This window comes from Pipistrellus hanaki (assembly GCF_964339955.1).
Source record: "Pipistrellus hanaki genome assembly, chromosome: 7".
NCBI classification, from domain to species: domain Eukaryota; kingdom Metazoa; phylum Chordata; class Mammalia; order Chiroptera; family Vespertilionidae; genus Pipistrellus; species Pipistrellus hanaki.
Genome location: NC_140509.1, coordinates 38722915 through 38749821, shown reverse-complemented (window position 1 = coordinate 38749821; position 26907 = coordinate 38722915). Strand labels below are relative to the sequence as shown.

Sequence of the window (26907 nt, the reverse complement as noted above, 5' to 3'; positions counted from 1 at the left end):
TAAAACCCAATCAGTTAAATGTTTTCAAAACTTTTGCTTGTTAAGCAGTGAGCTGAAATGACAAAGGTGGGAAAGGTTAGAAAGAGATGAGAAGCAAGGAACTACAAGGACTCGGGGCGCTAAACTACGTTTCCCAGAAGCCCACGCGTTGGACTTACAACACCCATCATGCCCGTGTTCCCGCTCTCCTAACCGGTTGGTGCTTTCACGTTTGCGAGAGCGCGGAGGGAGACACGGGGTCCCTACCATGAGGCAGCGACAGCTTTTCCCGCTTTAATGTCCTAAGCTTAGGCTATTCCCACCCTCACTCTGAGGCAAAAAGACGCCAACGGCCGTCCCGCCGGAGCCACAGGCCACGTGACAAGCCCGGGTCATGTGACTCCGAGCGAGGCGGCTGACGTCCGTTACCGTGACAACTGCCTGGCCCCCAGCGGACTTCCCGGCAAAGCGCGGAATTCGGGGGCACAGGTGGGTGAGGCGCGGGCACTGCATCCCGGGGCCCGACTGTGTGCTCAGAGCTTTCGTTTTGGGTCCCTCCCCACCTCCGCCCGGACTCCATCTGCAGGTGCACCTTTGTCTTCCCGCCGCCCCCGGAGCCCGCGCTTCCTGGAGCCGGGACCCCTGCCGAGTGGGGACCCGGTGGGTGGGATCCGCCTCTGCCTCTGACCGGGAATTGGAGATTCTTGACCGTAACCTCACGCACCTTGAAGGGTTGAGAGACGCAGATGAGGGCGAGGAGGGGCTCTTCTCCCGCTGGCTGGGTGCGGGGTGTGGGGCTCTGCGCGCACCCCCCCTCTCCCCGCCTCTGAGCGGGGAAGCCGCCTAGCGCAGCGCCCCGGAAAGCTGGGTTCCAAAGGGGGTGCTGGGAGAGCTTTACGCTGCACGCCACCTTTGCATCGTTTTTTTTTGTTGTTGTTGGCTTTCCCTCGCGACAAAATCAACAACTTGATTTTGATTGGTGTGTATATTCCATTAATTTTATTTCAGGTAGGTTTTGAGTCTTTAATCAGTTCCATTTGATTCCACTTATTTGTATGTATTTGGAAACATCCCCGTGTCTGGAAAGCGTGTTTTGCAAAGCTGTTAATATGGATTGAGTGATAATTCAGCCCAAATTGCCCTGTGCTTTGCCAAAAAGAAACGTGGTGTGTGTTTGTTTGTTTTTTGCATTTGCTAATTTTTAAAGGATTCCTTGAGAGGACCTGTAAGGGATGTTAAATTTTAACTCACGCGCGCACATACGCACATGCGTAGAGTTATGAAATATGGTGGAGGCCTTGAACCATAGGATGTTAACAATAAAAATGTATTTCTGGACTCTTAAGTAAAACGCAGACTGTGATAGCTGCTTTTCCAAATCAGTTTTATGAATAAATTAGGGATCTCTTCCCCAAGTTTCTGGTCCATAAGTGTGCATATATACTAAAACCATAAAAAATGTCTGAGGTTTAAGTCGTTGTTTTCATGATGTGATATAAATTTCCTCAAAAGATGTTTATTATTTCTTGTTATTTAGTGTTCCAGGGTTGTAAATACTTTGGAATGTTTATGTTGGCAAGTGAAAATTATTGATTATGGCTCACTATTCCAAAGAAGAACTGGATGAAGAGTTTGAACAGTTCATGAAAGAGGTAAGTCTATATTTTTAAAAGGTGTATTGTAAATTTGGTAAAAAAAAAACAAACAACAAAAAAAAAACACTCATCCTTCAGTTTTCTCTTTCACCTCTTAACCTGTTAACCCAGCGGGACCTATAAATACGTCAAACGTAAACAATATTGGGAACGGGTAGGACGTATGAATACGTCCTTGAAATATATGTTGCGCCGCCAGAGGGATGGTATATAATTTTTGTAATCTTTTTTTTTTTTTTTAATATTTTATTGATTTTTTACAGAGAGGAAGGAAAGGGGAGGGATAGAGAGTTAGAAATATCGATGAGATGAGAGAGAAACATCGATCAGCTGCCTCTTGCACACCCCCCACTGGGGATGTGCCAGCAACCAAGGTACATGCCCTTGACCGGAATCGAACCCGGGACCTTTAGGTCCGAAGGCCAACTCTCTATCCACTGAGCCAAATCGGTTTCGGCTATTTTTTGTAATCTTTATCATTGTTTGTAAAATTTATAATTTTTTAATTCGACGTGTCCATTTTTTTTTTGTAGGTATTCTTTTCTATTTTTTTTGTAATTTTGTATTTTCCTTTGTGCTTTATATATATATATATAAATAAACGAAAAAATATATATATTTCATTAAGTATAAATTAAAAAAAATAATATGAAATTACGTCCTCCGGGCGTGAAGTACTGACACGTCCTAGTGAAAGAGTACCCGCCCGTTACAGGTTGTGCCATTAAAAAGGGAACTCCCCGGTTAACAGGTTAAGATCCAGTCCATCATCAAGCTTTCTGGACTCTGTCTCCAGATTATACCTGTCATCCTTCTATTCCCTTCCTTTTCACTGCCACTATCCTCGTTCAGGACACCAACAGCTCAGCTGGGCTGCTACAGCAGTTCCCAAGTGCTGTCCCAGCATTCCTTCACCAGTCTGCAGCCTGCGTGATGTGTTATATAAAGCAGAGTCTGTTGGTCTTCTATCATTTATATAAAAATATATAAACTGCAGGATTGAAGGACCAGTCACTATGACGTGCACTGATTTCCAAGGGGCAGACACTCAATGAAAAAGCTGCATCCCATGGTCACTGTGCTCCCACAGCCAACCTCCCACAGTACCTGCCCCTGGCCAGCAGGCTCCGATCGCCCTGATTGCCGGCCAGGCCAAAGAACCTCACCTGTGCATGAATTCGTGCACCAGGCCTCTAGTCTATTCTAATAAAAGGGTAATATGCTAATTAGACCAGACATCTCCCAGGCGTCCTTCTGGATGTCCTTCCGGACAAAGCCATGGTGGTGGGTGCCGAGGCAGAGGTGGTTAGGAGCCATCAAGCAGGTAGGCAGAGCGGCTAGGGGCGATCAGGCAGGCAGACAGGCAGGTGAGTGGTTAGGAGCCAGCGGTCCCAGATTGTGAGAAGGATGTGTGACTGCCAGACATTCCCCAAGGATTCCCAGATTGGAGAAGGTGCATGAATTTCATGCACTGGGCCTTTAGTAGATAATAAAAGTCCAAACTCATTTCCAGGGCTTACAAAGCCCTGGATGATTTTGCTCATGTCTATCTCACTGACTTTATATCACTTTTATTATCCATTTATGTTACAGTGGCCTTTTCTCCTCTAGACATGTCAAGCTCAATTCATAGTAGGAGTTTTGCACTAGCTGTTCTCTCTGCTAATAATGTTCCCCTGTTCTTCACCGGGCTGGCAAAAATCTCATCTTAAATATCAGGAAAAAAGTGTGGGGTTTTTTTTCAGTAAAAAAGAAACCACCAAGTTACTTAGTATACCATGTATTTATACTATACAAAAGTATAATACTATACAACTATTATTTTACTAGTATAGGTCTATTTTCTGTTTCCCATCATAAGAACGTTTAATCTGACAAGTAGCATATATCAATGTCTCATTCTTCTTTATAGCTTAATAATATTTTACTGTATGGATTTACCACGTGTTTACCCACTTATTAGTTTAAAGACACTTGAGTTCTTTCCACTTTTTGGCAATTATGAATAATTATGGTTTGAACAGTCATGCACATGTTTTTGAGTGGATGTACATTTTCATTTCTCTTGTGTATATACCTAGTAGTAGAAATGCTAGGTCATATGGTAACTCTGTTTAACTTTTGGGGAACTGCCAGGCTGTTTTCTAAAGTGGCTGTGCCATTTTCTATTCCCAGCAGCAGTGTATTAGTGTATTAGGATTCCAATTTCTTCATATCCTTGCAGCACTGTTAATTACTTGGGGACCAGTTTCTTTCTTTCTTTTTTTTGTTTGTTTTGTTGTTGTTATCGTTTTTGTTAGTCCTCACGTGAGAATATTTTTCGCATTGATTTTTGGAGAAAGTGGAAGGGAGGGGGAGAGAAAAAGAGAAACTCATGTGAGAGGGGGACACATCGATTGGTTGCCTTACACACCCCAATGGGGGCTGAGGATCGAGCCTACAACCAGGGTACATGCCCTTGACCAGAATCAAACCTGGGATTCTTCAGTCCATAGGCCGACACTTAACCACCTAGACACTTAATCAACTAGAGCTTTTGTTTTATTTTTGTTTTAAATACGTTTTTATTGATTTGAGACAGAGACACAGAGAGAGAGAGAGATCATTGGGGATCAAGCCTGCAACCCAGGCATGTGCCCTGACTTTTTGGTGCATGGGATAAGACTCCAACCAACTGAGCCATATCAGCCAGGGCTGTTTTGTTTTTAATTATTGTAATCTGGAAAGCAGTGCAATATTGTCAAAAGTGGGAATACCTATTACGTATTAGAATTAGACAATAGGGTGGGAATCCTGCATTTCTATCTTTTTTCTTTCTGATTTTTGCCACAACTATACAAGGTCAGTGCTATTATGGCTATTTTTAACAGGTGAATAAAGTAAAGAGAGATGTAATATTCCCTAAGCCTGTGATTGGCAATCTGCGGCTCGTGAGCCACCTGCAGCTCTTTGGTCCCTTGAGTGTGGCTCTTCCACAAAATACCACGGCCTAGGCAAGTTTATTTTGAAGAAGTGGTGTTAGGAGAAGTTTAAGTTAAAAAAAATTTGGCTCTCGAGAAATTTCAATCGTCGTACTGTTGTTATTTGGCTCTGTTGACTAATGAGTTTGCCGACCACTGCCCTAAACAATAGAGCTAGAATATTTTGAAGTTGAAGTTTCAACTCAGATCTGTCAGGCCCCAAAACCTTCCACACACTATGAGAAGATTAGGAGAAACAGACTGAGTCTGAGACAGATTCAGTCTTCCTACATATTACTGTTTATCAATTGACAATATGTTGATAATCAATTGATAATAGGAAGAAGCGAGAAATGAGATATTTTGAGGTGATAGTGAAGTTTAGAGATTGAGTGGAAGGTGGTGCAACTAAAATTCAGGTGGGATAAATAATATATGTTCTTCCCTCCTCTCTTCTTCCTGCTTGGTTGTCAGGGAAGACAGTTAGTTATTTTTGAGCATTTAAAAATTGACTGTCTTACAAATCATTGAGCTTGGTTGGCATGTGTCTTGGCAGGTGGAAATGTGTCTTGTCATCTTGGAAGTTTAAAAGGTCACTCTGGTAGCAATGTCCTAGTTGGGAGACTAAACAGTGTAGTAGAAAGTGGAACGGCCGAAACCAGTTTGGCTCAGTGGTAGAGCATCGGATGTCTGCGGGCTGAAAGGTCCCAGGTTCGATTCTGGTCAAGGACATGTACCTTGGTTGCTGGCATATCCCCAATAGGGGGTGTGCAAGAGGCAGCTGATCGATGATTCTCTCTCATCGATGTTTCTAACTCTCTATTCCTCTCTCTTCCTCTCTGTAAAAAATCAATAAAATATATTTTAAAAAGAAAGAAAGAAAGTGGAATGGTTTTAGTCACAGAGATCTCAGTTTGAAACCCAGCTCTGTAACACCAGCAGTAGCAGCTTGGGCAAGATGTTTAACCTCTTTAAGCTGTTTCCCTGCCTGTGAATCTCTCCTAGATTACTTCAGGATTGAGATAACTTGGGAATAGATCCTGACATAGAACAGATATAGGATCAATGTTGGTTCTATCCTTGGGAAGAGTGTGTAGAATGAGAATAAAAAAAACCAAGAGCAGAGTCCTGGGGAAGTTTAGAATTAAAGAAACGGACATTGCCAAGAGCTATTAAAATAGGTGGGTGAGGAAGGTTACTGAGCTTTTCCCACTAAACCACCAAGTTTTCCACAGAACTTGGAGGGTGTGAATGCTGTGAAGTTAAAGGTAGAGAGTTTTAAGACGTTTCAGAGTTGGTCACCCATAGACATCAAGTTCCATGTCGTGATCAGGGAAGGTGGCTGACAGTAGTCCTTTATTGGTGATATTTAGAGGTCTTTGGTACCTCGAGGAGAGCTGTTTTGGATGAGAACCAGGTTTAAAGGATTGTTTGGTTTGGTTTAGTTTAGATTTTTTTAAAATAGAGGACACCAGAGTGTTCATTCTTCCAGTCCAGTATTGTACCTGGGGATGTGAAGAGCAGGTTTATAATCTGAAGGTAGGGTGGAGAGGAGGGATTAAGAATCAGATAAAATGAGATAACCAAGGAAGAAAGAACTTGGAGAGGTTGGAAGTGACCCCTCTGCAGGTTCTCCATAAAGTGGAAGAAAGTTTCAGAGAGAAAAGCAATGCTTTAACAGGTGAGCTTAGTGATGGAGTGAGGGGGAAAGGAGGTTTTGATTGAAGGTCTTTTATTTTCTCAGTGAGGAGAGAGGCCAAGTTATTGGCTAAGAGTAAGGGGGCTAGGTTCGGGTTAGAGTAGGGAGTTTAGGATTGTATTATAGTAAAATTTGGATCTGAAGAGTTGAAAAGGACAAATAAATATTTATTAAATCCTATCAATTACTGTGACAAAATGCTAATTTCTCTGGTAAACACCTAAAACTCAGCTCTCCCTGTCTTAGAATTCTGTGTTCTAGGTAATTTTGCTCATTTTGCTCAATCATTATTTATTCTTAGACCCTCAAAAATGTCTAAAAGAGGATTGTATTTTTCTTTTTTTCCTTTCCTGATTTCCTTGATCAAATTTTCTTTATTTCTTGGTTGTTATTGTTCTCCCTAGGTAGTTTACTTGTTTAATTCTGTTTAAAAAATTGGTGTTCAGAGATTTATGCTTGATTTTTGGTCATATATGTTTAGAAATATGAATTCATACATTAATGCTGAGAATATTGCTTATGTATATAATAGTTTAACTATGAGAGAAGGAAGAAACATTTTAGTGATGAATCTGAAATTCTCAAATTTAAAATTTAGTAGCTTATATCTGATTCAGCTTTCAGATGACTCTTTTGAAAATTCAAACAAAACAGCTAGACAACCTAAAAGAGAAGTGAAAAAGAAAGATGCACTGCCATGGTGGATAACAGAAGATGATTTTGAAGATGGTGGTAAATATTACTGATTTTTCATCTCACATTATTTGACCACAAGGGGTCAGTCAAGACTTTTAATTCTAGATTTTGTTACTGTACTATAAATATATAAAGAAAATAATTTGAATTTATTTTCTTCACTTTATTATATACAGTATTAAATAATTGAGAGTCTATGTTTCTACATTATTAGATTATTTTACATTGAGATCATTTATATTTACTCAAATTAAGATGATGAATAATATTAGTATGTTTATATATAATTATATTTATTGGTAAATTGATTTAAGGTGATTTAATAAAATATCCTGACAACATATTAATGTCATTGCAGGGGCAGAATTTAACAAGTTTATAGGTTTTGGTATCACAGTTTCTTATAACAGTAGTAAAATAAATAATTTATCGCAGAACTATTCCTCATTGCATTGTTACAAATAGAAAATTACTCTCTGGAGCAGCAGTTGACAACCTCACCGACCACCAGTGGTCCACAGACAGCCCATGGTGACTCCTGCTCTGGAGTGTTTTCTTAGTGTACTACTATATATGGTGATCGCCGTATCTCTAAGGAACTGAGATGAAATACCCATTTTCACACTGCTGTGGGTCATTACGCACCATTTTATAAACTGATAAGATTTAGTATCTCTTCTCTAGGGGGCAAATTTACCCATGGCTTTTGTTTTCTCCCTCAAATAGCCTGAATGCCCTCATGCCAGTTAAGGCTCTGCGTAATCTGACTGGAACCCTCCTTTCTAGCCTCATGTGCTCCGGCCATACTCGGTTATTCCTTCTCCCCTGGAAGCACCACAGGCTCCATGCCTGTGTGCGTCAGCTCATGCTTTCTTGCTGCTAGAATGCCTTCCCTCTCATCCTTATCCAATAAAGTTAGGTATTACCTCTTTTGCAATCCTTCCCTAACTCTTCTAACTCCCTTATCAACACAATTATTTTCTCCTTTGTTTCAGTGTCAAAACACCGTAATGGCATTTATGCATTATGGTAATACTTGTAACCTACTGCTGAGGTTGGCAGCTTTGTGAGGCAGGAAACACTTCCTTGTATCTCCTGACCCTCAGTAGTAAATAATGACTGAGTTTAACAAATGAATGTAAGAGTGAATTTGGTAGTCATTTGTCTGTTCTTAATAATGTAAATAAGGAATTGATTAATTGAAAAATTCAGTGCATTTTTTTTTATAAGTCCCCAAACTATACAACAGTGTTAGTTTGCATGTGAAGAATTCATTTTTAGAATCTTCCCTCCGTTGTAAAGGATATAATATGATGAAGTGCTATTGGAATTGTTGACAAAGATTTAACAGTTAATTAGCATTAAAGTCTCTTTTCTAGAAAATGATCAGAGATGGAATGATGTGTAAATTCAAAGGGAAAGAATAGGTCCTAGACTAATATTTGTAATCGTAATCATAATGTAAATATCTGTGTTTTCCAATGGTTTTAGGTGACCCACAGGTTGAGAACCCCTGCTGTAGACCATCAGAAAACACAGATATTTACATTACGATTCATAACAGTAGCAAAATTACAGTTATGAAGTAGCAACGAAAAGAATTTTATGGTTGGGAATCACCCCAACATGAGGAACTGTATTAAAGGGTTGCTACATTAGGAAGGTTGAGAACCACCGGCCTGGAGGGTAAAACCATCTAATCCTACTGGGTGTCCTCTTCATTACAAATAAATCAGTTGAACCTTGGTTTTGGTTATAGTAGTCTCTCGTGAGCTCCATTAGCATGGGTCACATCCCTGCATCCAGCATTGGAACCAGGATGAAATCCAGACAGATAGCACCGCAGCACCCCAACCTTCGCATGCACTTTCTCTTTTAACGTGTCTCTTGTCTCTTGATATTCTGCAGCCATGGAAGTTATTTGAGCTATAAAACCATTATGCACACCTAAAGACATAAAATAGATTCTGAACCCTTTTCAAGAGGACACTAATTAGGAAATTACATTCAAAATTTGTGACTTCTTAAGGCTTCCTGCTAAGCAACAGTTATATTTTTCTAATCTTAATAGTATTTCTATCATGTAATGTAATCTTTTACTTTCTCTGTATATCAGTTGTTTACAATAAATGTGTACTATTAGGATAAAGAAAATTTGATATTACATAACTTTATCAGTTTTCTATTGCTTTTGGAATAAAGAGAAAATCTTACCCCCAGCCTGTGAAGATGAGAATGGTCTAGCCCCCAGCTCCTGCTCTGTGCTTATTTCTACCCTGACTTACCCTCTCTCTCTACACCCACCTTCACTGGCTTTTTGCATCCTCCGATATGGCTGTTTCCTCACATTGTTGTCCCTTTGTTCCTCTTCCCTCTGCCTGGAATTGTCTCCCTTTCCCATTTCAGCTGGTTATTTACTACTCTTCCTTCACATAGGGCAGGCACTGTTCTTTAAAATAGCATGGTAAGCTGTATAAAAGTGCTGTGCTCTTTTCGCCCTCATAATGCAAAATTTTAAAATATTCTTAAGACACACTGCAAACAAATATAATTTTTCTTTTGTGAATTTTAGGTTTGATGGATTTTTACTTAATACATCAGATTTATTTTATAGCTACTGTCCACAAAATTAGTGTAATAGTATGGTGTTGGCATAGTTGTCAAAACAATGTCCTGAATATAAATATCCAGTTATATTTATTCCCATCCCTAGGACAGCTGGGAACAAATGTAAGCTATCTGAAAACAAAGACGACTTCTCAGCTTATTATGGAAATAGAAGAGGAGTCTGCTGAGAGGATTCAGTTTCTCAAGAGCAGTGGAACCTCCATCCTAAGCATTGACAGCTTAGAAACAAATGGTAAGAAATGTGAGACATACGAGTTGACAGGTTAGTTACTATGCTTAAAATCAGAATTTTTACAAAAATTACAATCTTGAAGCACTAAGATTTAATATCTTCCTAAAAGGTTTTACAAGTATACTTCTAGAGAAGCCTTATAATCTTGCTTATTGATTATGAATATACATCTACCGTATATTGGGTGAAAGATTAAGTAAAATATGTTTTATATGTTTTAAAATTTTATTATATAATGTCAATAAATGCATCACTAAAGTTAATTTTATCAAAATTTTTTGTGTTAATAAAATGTATTTGTGCCTTCATTTAGAGAGAGTAGTTTCTGAGATCAATCAAAGTGTACTCGGATTGGGATTGGACACATTTGAAGAAAAAGAAGAAAAAGAGCAATTTTTTGCCAGACTTGAGAAAGGGTTAACATCTTCCATTGATTACTCAAGATTAAATAAGGAATTGGATTCTAATGATTCCACACATTTTAAAGCTTTACATAGGTAATGTAAATATATTATAAACTAATCGTTCAATGATTTTTGTGTGTGTTTTTCCTATATTTTTGAAAGACTGATATATACATGGATTAAAATGGGTAAATATTATAACAGGCAAAAGTAGAATCTTATTTTTAACTCTATTTTCTGTTTATTATGTTGGTCAGAGTTTTTCTTTTATGTGAACAGAATACATTGATTTGTATTTGAGAGCCCATTCTGCCTCCAGATATCTGAATGTCATGCCTGAGACACTACTGAGACTAATAGCACATTGCCAGAAAGACCTTACTAGGAAAGTAGTTTGTCAAGTGATTTTCCACAGATAAGGTAAATAACAGTGTAGGAGCTGTTGTATACTCAGAGGGGAAGTCAAAGTCAGATTATAATTCTAAGATTTTGAATAACACCAAACTGTAATTATCTTAAGAGTCAGGAGAATACTAATTTCTGGTTATTAGAGTACCTGCTTTCCTCACGAGGCTTAGGTTCTTACAGATGGTGGACAAAGCAGTGACTACCGTGGGCTGTGTAGGCTCTGAGATTGTTACCCTACTTGGATGTTAACAAGTTAGCCTGCCAGTCATGAATGCTTACAAACACAAGATTCCTGGGTCAGAAGCAAAGGGCTTTATTTCTCACAACAAAAGCAGTTCAGTACCTGAGTGCCAAATTCATTTGCCTCAGTTCCCTATACCCCCCAGGGCCCTCAGGGCAACACTAAGGGTCCGTGATGGCCGTCTGCATATGTGGTGGTTGCTTTATAGGAGAGGACCTGTCACTGAGCATAGAGAATCTACTGCTTGATGATAAAGTGGAAACAAGCCTTCTCTTTGGGCAGAAACATTGCTTCATCTCTCAAGGTTGCTCATGGCAAACATGACCCTGAGAAATGACCTAGGAAGTGGGGGATCCGTGCCTTGCATTCTTGGCATACCCATCAGGAAAATGCAGACCCATGGTGATTACTTTTTGCAAGTGACGACATAGATTAAGCCTGTTCAGGTTTATTAGTCACAAGATTTTTGCCCATTTGCAATATTTAACTTTTTTCTGACTTCCTAACAAAATTTTAAATACTGATATTTTTGCTCTAAAACAGATTAGTCAGGGTGCAGCATAGTATTGAAATGCAAAATTATTTTCTGCTATTACTAACATCTATAATAATAAAAGTGTAATACACTAATTAGACTGGACATCCTTCCTGACAAAGCCACAGCGGGCAGGGGCCACTGCGGCAGAGGCCCTTGCATAATTTTATGCATTGGGCCTCTAGTAGTTTTATAATTTTTTGGACCTTTTAATCTCACTGGAGGCAGGATTGATGGACTGAAAAAGGTGGAACTGATTCCTGGGTTTGAAAGAAAGCATATCTGAACTAATAGATCCAGTGCAATTCAGATTTGCTCCAGCTTCTCTGTTGCCTTGCTGCGTTTTTCTCGCAAGCATGTCAAACTCGCTACCGATGGGTTTTAAATGAGGCATGCAGCCCACTAGCCGTGATCTTTAGGCACGAGTTTGGTAAGATTCCTATTTAGCTCCTAATTCAGGATTAAGTTGCTTGTTAGCATGTAAATGACTATGGTATTTTTTTCCTAGCCTCCTTGTAGACTTCACTGGTTCTCATAACTTGTGGTCAAGTCCTAATCTTTAGTGTAAAAAGGATATCTGGATCCTGAGACATGTAAATGCACAAATTTATGTATAGAGTTAAAAAATACGACATATTTTCCTTTGTATTATTTTGTCAGCTACAATTAAGCTTTAAAGAAATGTTATTTTCAAAATGTTTTGCTTATAGCTCCCACATTTTTTGCATTTCATAGAACATGAGAAGAAATACATAATGTTAGATATTTTAAAAAATATATATGAAGGATTGCATGGCAATGTATTATTAACATGTGATACTAAATTAAATGCATATTTTTTTCTAGTAATCAAGCTAATATAGAATTAATTGAAGATAAACATGAGAATGAATCAAAGCATGAAGAACTGGCAGGTAATTTCATTGGTTTTAAAATTTACAGTATTTGAAAAGATAATATAACTTTTAATAAAGATATTGGTAAGAAAAAATAATTAAAGGGAAATCATATTGTCTTGGAAAGAGCTTTGAACAGGTAGTGCCAATTGCTTGTGTTGTAACCTGAGCCACCGGGAAGTTGTTAACAGTGCACGCTGCCTTACTTGTTGGGAGTGGGCTGTGGGCCAGCTGGGAAGACAGAAAGAAGGAGTTTTGTGCTAGGAGCAGGGAAATCTGTGGAGCCAAGACAAATACCTTTAAAGCTTAATTGTGGCAATACATCTTTTTTCCATCTTTTGACTTTTAATGTATCTGTGTTTTAAAGTGATTTTCTTAAGATGGCATATAGCCAGGTTTTGCTTTTCTATCTAATCTGACAATCTCCGACTTTTAATTCAGGTGTTTTTACACTTTATAAAAATATATTTACTGGATTGATTACTTACTGTATTGCTATTTCTTTTTGTATCTTTCCATCTTTTTGTTTATTTGTTTTATTTGTCTTGCATTTTGTTGAATTGATTATTTATAGTATTCCGTTATTCATTCTTTTGGCTGGTTATACCTTTTTGCTGTATTTTTTCTCTTCATTGTCTGAATATGAATTAGGACACATTGTTCACAATATGCATCTTTATCTTATTGGTGTCTACTTTCAAATAATATTTTACAACTGCTGACAGTTCTATAGCTGAAGGTAGAAGAATTAAGTAGTGATTCCAAGACTTCTGGCTCCTGGTTGCACTGTTAAGTGTTATATTGCTTGCACTGTTTCTTATGCTACCTGTTTGTGGTCCCAGAAACAATACATTCCCTTCCATTGATTGGAAGTAGTTCCCAAATCCCAAGTAGTTGTCTAAGTTCATTGTCATAATTTCCCATGTCTCCCCTTTCCATGTACATCTTTTTTTAAGCAAATTTAATCTTTTAGGTTACCTAAAACTTAGTGCTTCCTGCCTAAAATATTAGAATCTTCATCATTTTTATATTGGTCCTAGAACTTAGAACAATGTCTAATACAAAGTAATTTCTCAATAACTGTTTGTGAATTTAATTGTTTCTACTGATATTTAAAAATCTCAGTGTTCTTTCTCAAATGGAGGAGAAACAAAGGTGAGCTTCTCAACTTCCAAATGCAGATGTTAACCAAGTAACCTAGCTTATCTGCCTAGGTTACAGTACCCATGCTGTTCCAACCTCATCTTCCTTATGAACTAAAGTGGAAATGTTTCTGTAGGCAAGTCTCAATGGAAGCATCTCTGTTTAATTTCCAATCCCTCTCAAGTGTATTTCCACACTTCCATTTATAACTACATTTAAGTTGTCTCCTCCTTTCTAAAAGAAGACTGAAGGACATTCTTTCCAGAAGCAGACTCTAGTACCTCATCAGTCTTTCTCCCACCAGGCCATCCTGTTTCTGAATGTGATCTCTTTTGAACTACAAGTAAGATTGCATTTCCTTCTAGAAGTTGATTCCAACCTGTAAAGGTTATTACACTTTACAGCCAGTAGGTCTGAGCTATAAACAAGTTATAAATTGTTGAGTAAATCCTGGCCAAATTATCCCTGCCCTATCTTCTCAATAAATAGTCTGATGGCATCATGTTAACATGGACACACCCTTTCTATCTGCTGCAAAGTCATTGAGATATAATTTGGGCCGTTAGCTGAGAAGTGCCCAGTCTTGGGAAACAGTGAAGGTCATATAGGCCAATATTTCCTAAGGGAAGTATCAGAGATAGACCTCTCATGAGTAGCATTTAAGGCTTATAGTAGAGATACTTCAGATACCAAAAAAATCAACTTAAAAAATGAGTAGCCCTAGCCTGCGTGGCTCAGTTGATTGTACATAGTCCCATGCACCAAAAGGTCACCAATTCAATTCCTAAGCAGGGCACATGCCTGGGTTGTGGGTTCAATCCCTGGTAGGGGGCACATAGTTGCCAGCCGATTGATGTTTCTCACATCAATGTTTCTTTCTCTGCCTTTCCCTTCTCTCTCTCTAAAATCAATTTAAAAAACTTAAAATACACAAAATCTGTCCTTTTATGAATCAACATTTTACAATAGTGCTGGCTTTTATAAGTAAGCAATTTAAGATTTTTGTCTTTAAAAAACAAATTTTAAAATTTGTTTTAAAGATGTCATAAAATCTTTTGGGTAGCTCTAGACATTTTTAGTTCATTAATACTATAAAAGATTAAAAATAAAATTACTTGAAAGTACAAAAAATGGGATAAATTAAGATAGTCCTATGAATTGAATTATTAAATCTTTGCAAAAAATCTGTTAATTTATGCCAATATTTCAATAAATTACTCTTATGTGGAATTCTTCCTTTTGAAATCAGTCATTTCCTAGAAATTGATTTTTTTATGTGATCCTTATATTTTTAAAAAATTTTCTTCAGAAAATTACAGTGATGATTTTGAAGATGAGGAAATTGATGGGCCTTTGACTACTAAAGATGAAGAGACTAATTCCAGAGAAAATTCCAAATCAGAAAAAATAAATGCACCCGAACAGGTATACATTAATTATGTATTTGATAATTTTGAAACTTTTTTATCTGTTATTCAGGCAATAACTTTAGCTGTTATTATTTGGAGAGTTCGAAATATGGAGTTATTTATAGTCTTTTGTTTGTTGTTTGTTTTTTGTTACATGATTCTACCATTTAAATCCTATCTAATAAAATAGTAATATGTAAATTGATCATACCTCTGCTATACCCATAAGCCACATCCACCAACCAATCAGGAGCGAATATGCAAATTAACCCAACCAAGATGGCTGCAGCCACAGAGAGAGCAGGAGGCTTGGGTTTCCCCCAGCAATGAAGGAAGCCAAGCTTTTCACCTGCCCTGGTGGCCCCAGGCCTCCGCTCACAGCTACAAAGTTTCAATTATAGAAGATAAATAAATCCCAACAACAATGGCGGCAGCCATGGAGCTGGAGAGAGCAGGAGGCTTGAGTTCCCCTGGGCGATGGAGGAAGCCAAGTTTCCACCTGCCTTGGTGGGCCTAGGCCTCCGCTCAAGGCTACAAAGTTTCTATTATAGAAGATAGATAAATCCCAGATACCAGGGCCTCCACTTGGGTCACCAGGGGGCATGGCTGGCCTGCAAACCACCACAGGCCCCTCACCCAGGCTGCCCCATGCCCCAAGGGGACCCCCACCCTGACCTGGGACACCCTTCAGGGCAAACCAGCTGGCCCTCACCTGTGCATCAGGCTTCTATCATATCCTATCTAATAAAAAGATGATATGCAAATTGACCATCACTCCAACACACAAGATGGCTGCCCCCATGTGGTCAAAGATGACTGCCCCCATGTGGATAAAAGATGGCCAGCAGGGGAGGGCTGTTGGGAGGGACCAGGTATGCAAGGGAGGGCAGTTGTGGGTGATCAGGCCAGTAGGGGAGGGCAGTTGGGAGGGACCAGGCGTACAGGGGAGGGCAGTTGGGTGTGACCGGGCCTGCAGGGAAAGGCAGTTAGGGGTGACCAGGCCTGCAGGGGAGGGAAGTTTGGGGCAAACATTCTGGCAGGGGAGTGGTTAGGGGGTGATCAGGCTAGCAGGCAGAAGCAGTAAGGGGCAATCAGAAGGCAGGCAGGCGAGCATTTGGGAGCTAGCAGTCCTGGATTGTGATCCAGCAGTCCAGTAGGATAGGGCCTAAATGGGTAGTTGGACATTTCTCTAGGGGTCCCAGATTGGAGAGGGTGCAGGCTGGGCTGAGAGACATACACCCCTGTGCACGAATTTTGTGCACCTGGCCTCTAGTCTTTAATAAAATTCCATCAAAGATTATGTCATATTATATGCCATGATTAGGTTTCTACAAACAACTTTGCTTTCTGCGTACAAATCAGTGTCAATGAAATAAAAAATACAACTATACTAGGCAGAGAACTTTATTAACCTTTTTCAAACTTTATTCCCAAGCTTTTTCAGCTTAATTAGTTGCAAAGAATGATTTATGTATAAGCAAAAACTGAAAAGAGCTGCTATGTCCAGGGGCCTTGGGCTAAAAAATATTAGAGATCTAGTTTTATCTGATCCATAAACAAATTTGAAAAAGCAGTCATAATATAAAATAGCAGCTCCCAGAAATTTCTTCAAGCTTATCTTCTTCAGAAGTTGACTCAATTCAGTTTGCTTTATTCTTGGAAGCCTCATCAAAATTCTCCACGAGATCTGAAACTTCATCATCATCATCCCCTCCAGTAGTAATGGCGATTTTCCATCCACAGATTATTTGGGCAGAGCTTCAGCCAGTCTCCTTAAACTAGTCGGACTGTCTGCATCAAGCTGGTGTAAGATGCCGGGTAGCGTTTCTGTCAACTGCTCTGTCTTAGCATGGCCTGTAATGGTGAAAGTGTTCACTGCCAGAGATGCCTGAACTTTAGGGTTGTTAAAGTGGATCACTGTTCCTTAGTTTGAAAACGTATTTATCTCTTCAATACCAAAGATATTCTTTACTGCTAACTTCTTTAAGAAGAACTGAAGTTTTTTATCATCTGCTGTAGCTGTTCTGTGAACCACCACCTTCTTTTTACGAGCAGTTCGTTTCTCATCAATGTGCACTTGTGCCTGCAGTTTGGCAAGTTGCTCTTGATTCTTGATAGTTTCTTTTATCTTGTTGGAGAGGAAAGAAACGGGGCTGAGTGGGGGACAAGGGCTGATGCTCAGGGGATCTAGGGCAGACCAGCTGAGGATAAGTGTACACACACGGGGACGCAAGATCAATTCTTTAATGTCTTGCTTATTGTTGTAAAGTTCTACATCTCTTCACATACAGACATTTCTTTAATGCAGGATGTCAGTGTGGTATAAATCTCAATGAAATATCATGGCAGTTGGTGATAGTCTTAAGGATATCTTTTGGCAAGTAATTTCCTTAAGCTTTAGAAGTTGAAAAATTAATTAAAATCTCAAGTCTAATTTTAAGCAGACATAATAAATTATACTTTTCTTTGGTAGGTCTTGTCCTTGTGAATACAATAAATACCCCTTCTTAGTATTTATAGTGACATTAGTGTCTGCGATCATAAATTAAATTACTCTTCACATTCAACATTGCTATACTCTCTCATTTTTCAATTCTTACCAAGACTAGTTAAGGGTATTACAGCATATCGCCTACCTGATATAACTTACCCTTGAACTATCTAATAGTAACTGGTAGGACAATTATTATTATGTTGGTCTTGATCTGGACACAGTCTCTTTTGGGACTACATGTAAGGGCTAGATGTTTTTTACAATAACATGTGTGAAACCATAAACTATCTAAAAAGTAAGGAACCCTTTTGGGTATTTATAAATATTCTTAAGAAAATTATCTTATTCTAACCTAGTAATTTGCCTTTGGGTATCTGTATCATATAGCTTGGGTGGAAAAATCCAGTTGACCTTAGAAATACCCCAGAATTAAAGAGATCTGATGAGTATCCTTAGTTTGATGGGATTTATACTTGGAATATGACAATTATAATATTTTATGAAAAATAAATAGGTCAGTAGAAGGCACAGTGGTGTGCTATATTAAGGAAGGGTAGCCTGCCTTAAAAATGTGTTAACCTAAATGTGGAAACCTAGGAGAGAGTTGTTTGGGTAATGATCAAAATAGGAAGGTAATAAAGCTCTGTTATAACAAGACTAGAGGCCTGGTGCACAAATTTATGCACGAGTGGGGTCTGGCTGACCTGCCCCGATGGGGGGCCAATAGGGCGGGCCAGCTGGAAGAGGAGGGCGTGGGCAGTTAGCTGGCTGGCCCCACCCCCATTGGGGTGGGGGGACTGATCGGGAGCGGGGCCAACGGGGGTAGGGGCTGTGAGAGGTTAGGGGGGGCAGTCAGGGCCCCAGTGATGCTAGTTGGCCACCTCAGTGCCCATCATAGTGACTGGTTGTTCTGGTTGCTTGGCTCTTATCTATAACAATAAAAGTGTAATATTCTATTGTAGTTAGACCAGACATCCTTAGGACAACCTTTCAGATGAAGCAGGGGCTGCAAGGGAAGCCCGGGTCCCAGGTGCCTGCCAGCAGCCAGAGGGAAGACCAGGTCCCGGGTGCCAGCGGGAAGCCAGTGCTGGCAGCCCAGGTGACGGGAGGCCTACTCTTGCACAAATTCCGTGCATTGGGCCTCTAGTATATATAGGTAATCCTACATACTGCCTATCCAAGGGGAGAATATAGGTGACACTAATTAGAAAAGTTATTCTGAATCTAAGGGAATCCATAATGTTGATGAATTGCAATTATGTTATCATTTGGTGGCCTACCTTTTTGAAAACTTTCTCTCAAAATGTAGATGAAACCATGAGTATAAGTTATATTTAATCATTCTTAACAATAAGGGGAAAATGCTGATGTTACAATACTAGAAGGAATCTTATATGAGGTATTCATGTTATTCTGCAGTTAAAAAATTTTTTTTTTCTGAGCAAAGTAGATGAGCAGAGGGCATCTGGATACTTTAAACAAGGCTTTTATAAAGGCCCTAATTAATTACTGGTAATTGCTAAGATTCTGAAGAAACTTCTGTAAGTTTTTTCATAGCTACACTCTCTACTACTGTCGAATTATCATTTGATTGAGGGTGATACATCTAGAAAGAACATTTCCTGATCTTTTCATAATGGAGTAGAGCACTGACTTTCAAATTTTGTTACTATTTTCATTATCATTTACATAACATTGTTATTAAATGATATGATTCTTTTATACCTTTAATTTAGGAAGAAGAGAAAACTGGCATGCTGGCCAATGGTAAATATTGTGTATGCTTATGTTTTAGTTTGCAAAAAAAATTGTTCAGCATTTTATCTAAATCTGAATAAACCACTATTTGTGCTTGTTTTTTAATAACTCTAATGAATCAACATTCACAGATTGTCTCAGTAATATGTCTCTTCTGCCTATCTTGAATCCTTCTGTTATATTTAAGAAAATTTCTTTTTTGAAATCCCAGGACTGAATAGCTTTATTGCTATACTCTACCAAATGTCCAAAGAATCAATACCAATTTTTTAAAAGTCTTACAAAGAACAAGAAGGAATACTTCCAAACTCATTTTATGACACAGATCACCTTGATATCAAAATCAGAGAAACGTTATGAAAAGAAAATATTCCCATTTAAAATAATATTCAAAAGAATAAAAACTTAAGAATAAATTTAACCAAGGAAGTAATATATATGTACACTGAAAACTACAAAATATCAAAGAAATTGAAGCGGACACAGTAAATGGAAATGTCACATGTACATGATTAGAATTAATATTGTTTTAATGTCCGCACTACCCAAAGTGAACTACAGATAGAGTGCAGTCCCTATCAAAATTCCAATGACATTTTTCAAAAACAATCTTAAAATTCATATGGAACCACAAAAGATCCAAATAGCCAATTCAGTCTTGCAAAAAAACAAAAATGGAGGAATCACATGTACTGTTATTTAACATTTCAAACTGTTACAAAGCTGTAGTAATCAACAGTATGCTATTAGTATTAAAAATGAACATAAGTCAATGTAATAGGATAGAATTTCCAGAAATAGACCTACTTATAAATGGTCAATTTTTGACAAAGACTTTAAGAATACACAGGAAAGAATAGTCACTCCAGTAAATGGCATTTGGAAAATAGCCATATACAGAAGATAAAACTGGATCCCTATCTACAACATGTACAAAAATCAATTTGAAATGGATTAAATACTTAAATAATAATATATATTTAGCCTTAAAAAAAAAAAAGGTAAATTCTGCCATTTGAACAACATGGATGAACATGGAGGGCATTTAGTTAAGTGTAGTCACAGAAAGACACAGAAAGACAAATACTATATCTCATATGTGGAATCTAAAAATGACAAAATCATAGCGAGGATAGAATAATGCTTGCCAGGCACAAGATATAGGAAGATGTTGGATAAGGGATGCGAAGTTTTAGTTAATGCAAGATAAAAAAAATTCTGGAGATTAGTGTGCAACTGTAGTTAACAGTAGTGTTGCTAAGAGGGGAGATCTCAAGTGTTCTCACCACATGTAAAAACTAAATAAATTTGCTTCATTGTGATAAATATTTCATAAAGTATAAATATATCACATGTCAAGTGTCGGGTATAGCTTAAGAAAGTTGGTGTATTTTATTTTTCTCAGGCCCTTTACATTCCACATATAAATGTACATTAGGCCTATATGTGAACATAGATATGTATGTTAATGTAAACCTACATTTTGTACATAAGGAGAAAATCATGCTCTCTTATTATAGTACATGATTATATATTCTTTATGTGTAAATATCTTTGTTTTTATATGGATTGCCTATGATTAAAATACTTTCTTAAAGGGACCATACAAATTTCTTTATTTTCCTAATAATTTTTCTTGTATGTTGTTCTAGTGGTGCTACTTGATTCATTAGATTCTGTTGCAGAGGTCAACCTTGATGAACAAGGTAAAGCAACTACTGTGCCAAAGGTTCTGCCCGAAATAACTGACAATGAAATGACAGGAACAGGTAAAAATGTTTGAAAATTCAATATTTTCTAAATGTGTAATATTTTATGACTAATTTACTTCATTTATACATAATACAATAGATAATAACTATCTATATCTATCTATCTATCTATCTATCTATCTATCTATCTATCTATCTATCTCTATCAAGCCTAAGCAACTATTACGACCAGAATGACCAGTTGACCAGTCGCTATGATGCGCACTGACCACCAGGGGGCAGACACTCACTGCAGGACTTGCCCCCTGGTGGTGAATGTGGTCCCATAGCCAATCTTCCAAAGACCCTAACCCCCTGCCCAGCCAATCTCCCACGGCCCCTCCTCACCAGCCAGCCATCCTCCCGTGGTCCCACCCCCTCACCCTAATGGCCCCCCTGACCAGCCCCAATGCGGGGGCTGGCTGACCAACCTTCCATAGCCCCTTCCCCTCTTGGCTGGCCAACCTCCTGGGGTCCCACCCCCCAGCCCAAACTAGAAGTCTACTCAGACCTCTTTTCTAGTCACTGCCATTCTAAGAGTCACCACTATCTTCACTTGTTTCACCCTTTCTGTTTTAAAATATTGGCCGAAACTAAAAATTCTTTTGAGATGATCCAAGCAGTTATATAAAGCTATAGTTTTTTGGTATTATTTCTTAAATGTTCTTGCCTCTGAAATATTTTGATGAGTCACTTTATGGAATATAGTAGAGTATGAACTTATTGTCATGTACACTTCGATTCTTATTCTCATCCTTGCCAATTATCACTTGGTTGACACTGGACAGTTAATGCTTCCAAACCTGTTTTTCTTTAAAATTAGACCTTGTGATGGTCAGCTGTGATAACATATGTTGTGTAGTACATTGTTAAGATTCAACAAAAAATAACTCTGTGGTTGTTAACATTATTATAATTTAATAGTACTAAGTTATAATAAAGAACCTGAAAGTATCTATAATAATAAGAGGGTAATATGCTAATTGGACTGGGCATCCTTCCAGACATCATTCTGGATGTCCTCCTGGACAAAGCAGGGGCTGGAGGGAAGCCCAGCCTTGGGTCTCAGGTGTCTGTCAGAAGACAGAGGAGGGAGCCCAGGTCCCGAGTGCCTGCTGGCGGCTGGGTCCCTGATGCTGGGGCGAAGCCAGTGCCAGCAGCCGGGGGAAGGAAGGCCAAATCTTGCACGAATTTCATACATCAGGCCTCTAGTTATAGTATAAATCTGGTTAGCTGTGGGATATTGAATTTACCTGCTACTTCATAAGTACACTTGAAATTTTCAAATGAGTATCTGAACTTGGGTTAAGAACTGAAAAGATAAGTGAAGTTTCAGTTTTTGTTTGTTTTTACCATGCTTCTAGAATTAAGCAGGCTCATATTAGGTGCGGCATTGTCAAAGATCATCTTTTAAAAATAATATGGATGAAATTCTTGTGTTTTATTGAAAAAAAGGTTAGTATTTATAAAAAAGAGTTTTCCCTAACACCAGTCTTCCATTTGTTTTCATTTGTCCCTCGGGCAGTACCGTATTGTGCTATGGCTGCATGACCGGAGCAGTCACAAGGTGACAGTATTGCTCCACAACCTGATGCATGCCTCTGCAACTCAGCGTTTGACCTGTCTCAACTTTCTTAAGTGGACAAATATAAGCTTTTTATATAAAAATATATAATAATAATAATAATATATGAAATAAGCTACATAGAATACTCTCCTTTTAATGTAAAAGGCAGACTGGTCAGGCCTTTTCTCATAAAGGGCATGAAAAAAATTAACTTGTATGACTCTTGAGATATTTTAATATCACTTTGGTAAATTTAGGAGAAAAGTATCCCTCCCTGCTGTTTCCTGAGCAGCACCTAATACCTCTCTATCCTCTACTTTTAATTTGTAACTTTTAGGTCATTTGTTTTTCTGCACATTTGTTCTCCTGTTTCTTTAAAGCCTTGAACCTCTTCTTTCTGAAACCTCATACCTGATAAATTAGGTATGATCATTCAGTACCGCTGTGCTATTTACCATTGGGATAATTTCTTTTATATACTGGTATATCTGCAGATACTTAAGTATTTAGGGTATTTCTGTAGAGGAGAAAAGAAACACCTGTGCCTTTTTTTCTTTCTTCATAAAGATCAATTCTCTTATTCAGTCATGCTACTCAGTGTGACAGATGGTTAGGGGAAGAGTTAGGCTTACTTAATAGGCAATATCTTTTTCAAGTCCTATTTAAAAATCCCTGCCACTTGTCACTTAACTGTTCACAATTCTGCTCTAAGTATCCCTCCTTTTTGTTTTAATTTTTTTAAATTATATTTTTATTTATTTCAGAGAGGAAGGGTGAGGGAGAAAGAGAAACAGCAATGATGAGAGAGAATCATTGATCTACTGTCTCATGCATGTCTCCTACTGGGGATTAAGCCTGCTGTTATGTATATTGGTAGGCCCGTAACTATACATTACCTAGTTTTGTACTTAATTCTGTAATGTCGTCATTGTCCTATGCCTTGTTCACCATCCTTCTCAGATTAAGAGATGACATTAGTGTTATGTATTTCTCATGTAATTGTGGATTATACTGGAGATTACATTAATTTTAACAGGTGTTTCTTTTGGACAAAGCAATAGTGATATTGAAGCTCTTCATCAGGCTTATTGTCATATAGCCCATTCCTTGGGAGATCCTGATGAACAAAGAATTGAGACTGTTGCCATGGAAAATGTCAAGAGCTCAGAGAAAGATCATCCTCAAGAAAATGAGGAGTCCTCCAAAAACATCTCTACTACGGAATCTGGTAAAAGCTTATTTAAGATCCTCTCTGAACAGTTTCCAATTTAGTGTAATTTGGACACAATTTTCTGTAGTGATTATTTCTCAATCTCTGAGTTTATTTTAAACAGTTTGTTCAAGTGAAATCTGGAAGTCAGTGGTTTAACTATTAAGTTAGAGGTGAACATGGGATAAAATTTCAGTTTCTTTACTAATCTGCTTTGACTAAATTAAGAAATTACTGAATTGTTTTCACATTTTTTAATCTTTTCCATGAACATAGACTAAAGTTATTTTTTAAATAGAGAACAGTATTTGGGAATCAACTAAATACATATTTAGCAAAAAAAAAAAGTGTACGTGGCTCTACCAAGATACATATATTTGAGATTTGTATATCTATGCATTAAATATATAATTACATATATTTCAAATATAACTATCAAAGGAAGTTGTCTTGGTACGGGAAGTTTACAGTGGGTTTCTTGTATGAGTCATTTTGTTAACTAGTATGTCAATCGGAGAAAAAGTAATTTTGTTGTTATGAGACATAAAATTAAGCAAGTGACCTAACATTTATGGTTGCTATTTTAACTTTTTCCCCCTCTTAGATCTGCCCACAGTAGAGGAACTGATGAAAACTATTAGAATAGATTCCTTTGGGATCAGTGGTTTGGAATTACAATCTGTAAGGTATGTGTTTTTATGTTTGTTTGTTTTTGTTTGTTTTTAAATATATTTTATTGATTTTGTACAGAGAGGAAGGGAGAGAGATAGAGAGTTAGAAACATCAATGAGAGAGAGTCATTGATCAGCTGCCTCTTGCACACCCCCTACTGGGGATATGCCCGCAACCAAGGTACTGTACATGCCCTTGACCGGAATTGAACCCGGGACCTTTCAGTCCCCAAGCCGACGCTCTATCCATTGAGCCAAACCGATTTCGGCAGGTATGTGTTTTTTTAATTGGATTGTGCAAGTTATTTGATTGTTCATTGTTTTGTCTGGAAATTTGTAGAATCATTTTTCTACATTATCATTCCTAGTGAATGATTAATGTGTAACTTGTATGTGTCTATGTATGAGCCACTGATCTCTTTTTAAATTACTTTTTACTCAATTAATTCATCAAAATTCTCCTAGTGCTAAAATAAGAAAATAATAGATAAATGCCATTAAGTAGTCTTAAAGCTTTTTATTGAAAAAATATAATTTCTTCAGCTTTAAGTAGCTCAGGGACAGTTGATTTTGAATGAAGGGATGGAAAATGAATTTTATTCTGTATATGAGTCATAGATCTTTTTGTTTATAAGCCAGTTAGTTTTGTAATTAGTTGTAGACTGGCCATCATCTCACAGGATGGGTTTGGACACAGAGAAGTTGACTTGGAGAAAATGCTCCCGCTCTTGTACAGAATAGCACATCACAATAACCTCGTCAAGAAACAACTTTGCATTTGTGTGTCACTTCGATTGTCAGGTCCATTATCTCATGTGCTTTTAGAATAAGTAGGACAGGCATCCTTAGTCCCCATCATTCAAGTGATGAAACTGCAATAAAGTCACTTCAGTCGTGAGCTCTCACAGCAACTGGATGATGATGATAATGATGATGATGATGATGGTGATGACAACCAGCATTTTTATCATGTATTCACTGTGGGCCAAGTGCTATGCAAAGTTCTTTACATACATTATTATATTTAATTTTACAGCAACTCCATGAAGTTTATTCCATTATTATCTTCATTTCATAAGTAAGAACACTAAGCCTTAAAGGATACAAAGGAAGTCCATGTGTTTAACCATTTACATTATCACATCTGTGATGTCCATGAAATATGTCTGTGAAAAGTCTATTCATTTATGTTTTAATAAACACCTTTTGAGCCCCTTGTATTACATCTTCGTCATGGAAATCCACTTGCAGTGATTTCTTGGCCTTGTTTCTACATTTACATTAGTTGAGCAAAAATGATACAGTAAAACTTACACTAAAACCCATCTACTTGCACGCTAAGTCTAGTATTCTTCCACTGATCTTCATAGTGACTGGTTGGTCTGCTGCTCCGTCTATTTGCATATTAGCCTTTTATTATATAGAATTACAGAATTAAATTACCTAATTGACCATGATTAAATAACTTGAAAATAACAATATCCATATTCTTGGAGTCCCCATAATATGCTGATCTTTAACAACAGTTAGAACATTTCAAGGAACATTTTCCATATTTTTTAAATCTAATGGTCTGAAATGTTACATTGCATTTAACTGTTTTAAACCACAGGAATGATTTTATTTCAAAATCCTCATGACTTTTACTTGAAAAATTTTACTTTACTGTGTTGAAATGTATGCCTTTTAACATTTATATTCTGTACCTCATTGGCATATGTAAATTATGATTGCTTCTTTAGTTTCTTCTAGACATGTATAAAATGCTTTTTCTGCTACAAATGCATGTTGACCTTATAAGTATGGTTAAACAATATATTATTAAAAATTCACATAGAAATTTATATTTTATTTTTTTTTATACAAAAGCAATCTTAGTCTTGTTTAGCTTGGCTTTCTTTTGAAGTAGGCCTCAGAATCATACATGTTTTCCCTTATACTGCATTAACATTATTATTTAAAAATCAAAACTATTATACGATACTATGTGAGTATGCTCTATTGACCAGAATTGTAAATAAGGTATCGCATATTAATTACCTAATTTGAATTATATATATTAAATATGTTTGTATATAAATAGTGTGTGTTAATAAAACTGATATTTGAGGAGTCATGGAGTATATATGCTCTGTGTCCTATTTTGTTTTACAGCTACAAAAAACAGGCTGATAGTAAAGAAACTGAAGTCTTAAGCTCCTTACCCCTTAAGATGAAGCCAAATGTGTCTCAAGAGCTACAACATGTGAACCAATCATTTGACAAAAATGAAGAGAATGTGGTTTTACAAAAGACAACAAATGAAAGTATAGAAAATTGCTGCCCCATAGTAAATACTACAGAAGAATGTATAGATAAAATGTACCTTGACATTTTGCGGAAAAAATTATCTGTTGCTCCTTCAGTGTTACCTCAGGAGGACAAAATAAAGAAAGTAAGTGTTTATAATTAAATTAATTTGACATATTGATAAATGAAGTTATATAAAATTATATAAGTGCTCTTGATACATAAGTACTTCTTAAGTTTATGGGATTGATTACTTACCAATCTCCACATAGATCCTGGATA

The 26907-nt window shown here is 37.5% G+C and overlaps 1 protein-coding gene and 1 pseudogene across 4 annotated transcripts in view; one reads left to right on the top strand and one right to left on the bottom strand.

Moving 5' to 3' along the window:
* Positions 1–224: 224 nt before the first annotated feature.
* Positions 225–26907, top strand: part of CEP162 (centrosomal protein 162) — a 63638-nt gene continuing 36955 nt past the window's right edge. For 2 of the 3 annotated variants that reach the window (XM_084889779.1, XM_084889777.1), the window contains exons 1-12: positions 225–468; positions 1517–1631; positions 6911–7025; positions 9703–9849; positions 10163–10346; positions 12284–12351; positions 14786–14901; positions 19116–19146; positions 20790–20906; positions 23492–23683; positions 24270–24351; positions 26491–26770. In XM_084889779.1, the coding sequence (XP_084745905.1) occupies positions 1575–1631; positions 6911–7025; positions 9703–9849; positions 10163–10346; positions 12284–12351; positions 14786–14901; positions 19116–19146; positions 20790–20906; positions 23492–23683; positions 24270–24351; positions 26491–26770 (1389 nt within the window). In that variant the 5' untranslated portion in view covers positions 225–468; positions 1517–1574. Of the gene's footprint in view, positions 988–1516; positions 1632–6910; positions 7026–9702; positions 9850–10162; positions 10347–12283; positions 12352–14785; positions 14902–19115; positions 19147–20789; positions 20907–23491; positions 23684–24269; positions 24352–26490; positions 26771–26907 lie in introns of all 3 variants that reach the window. The other variant, XM_084889778.1, reaches the window with a different exon arrangement.
* Positions 16405–17512, bottom strand: LOC311625705 (transcription factor BTF3 homolog 4-like; annotated as a pseudogene). Its single transcript has 2 exons — positions 17508–17512; positions 16405–17164 (listed from the first exon to the last, which is right to left on the bottom strand). The product of its transcript is annotated as a transcription factor BTF3 homolog 4-like (transcript).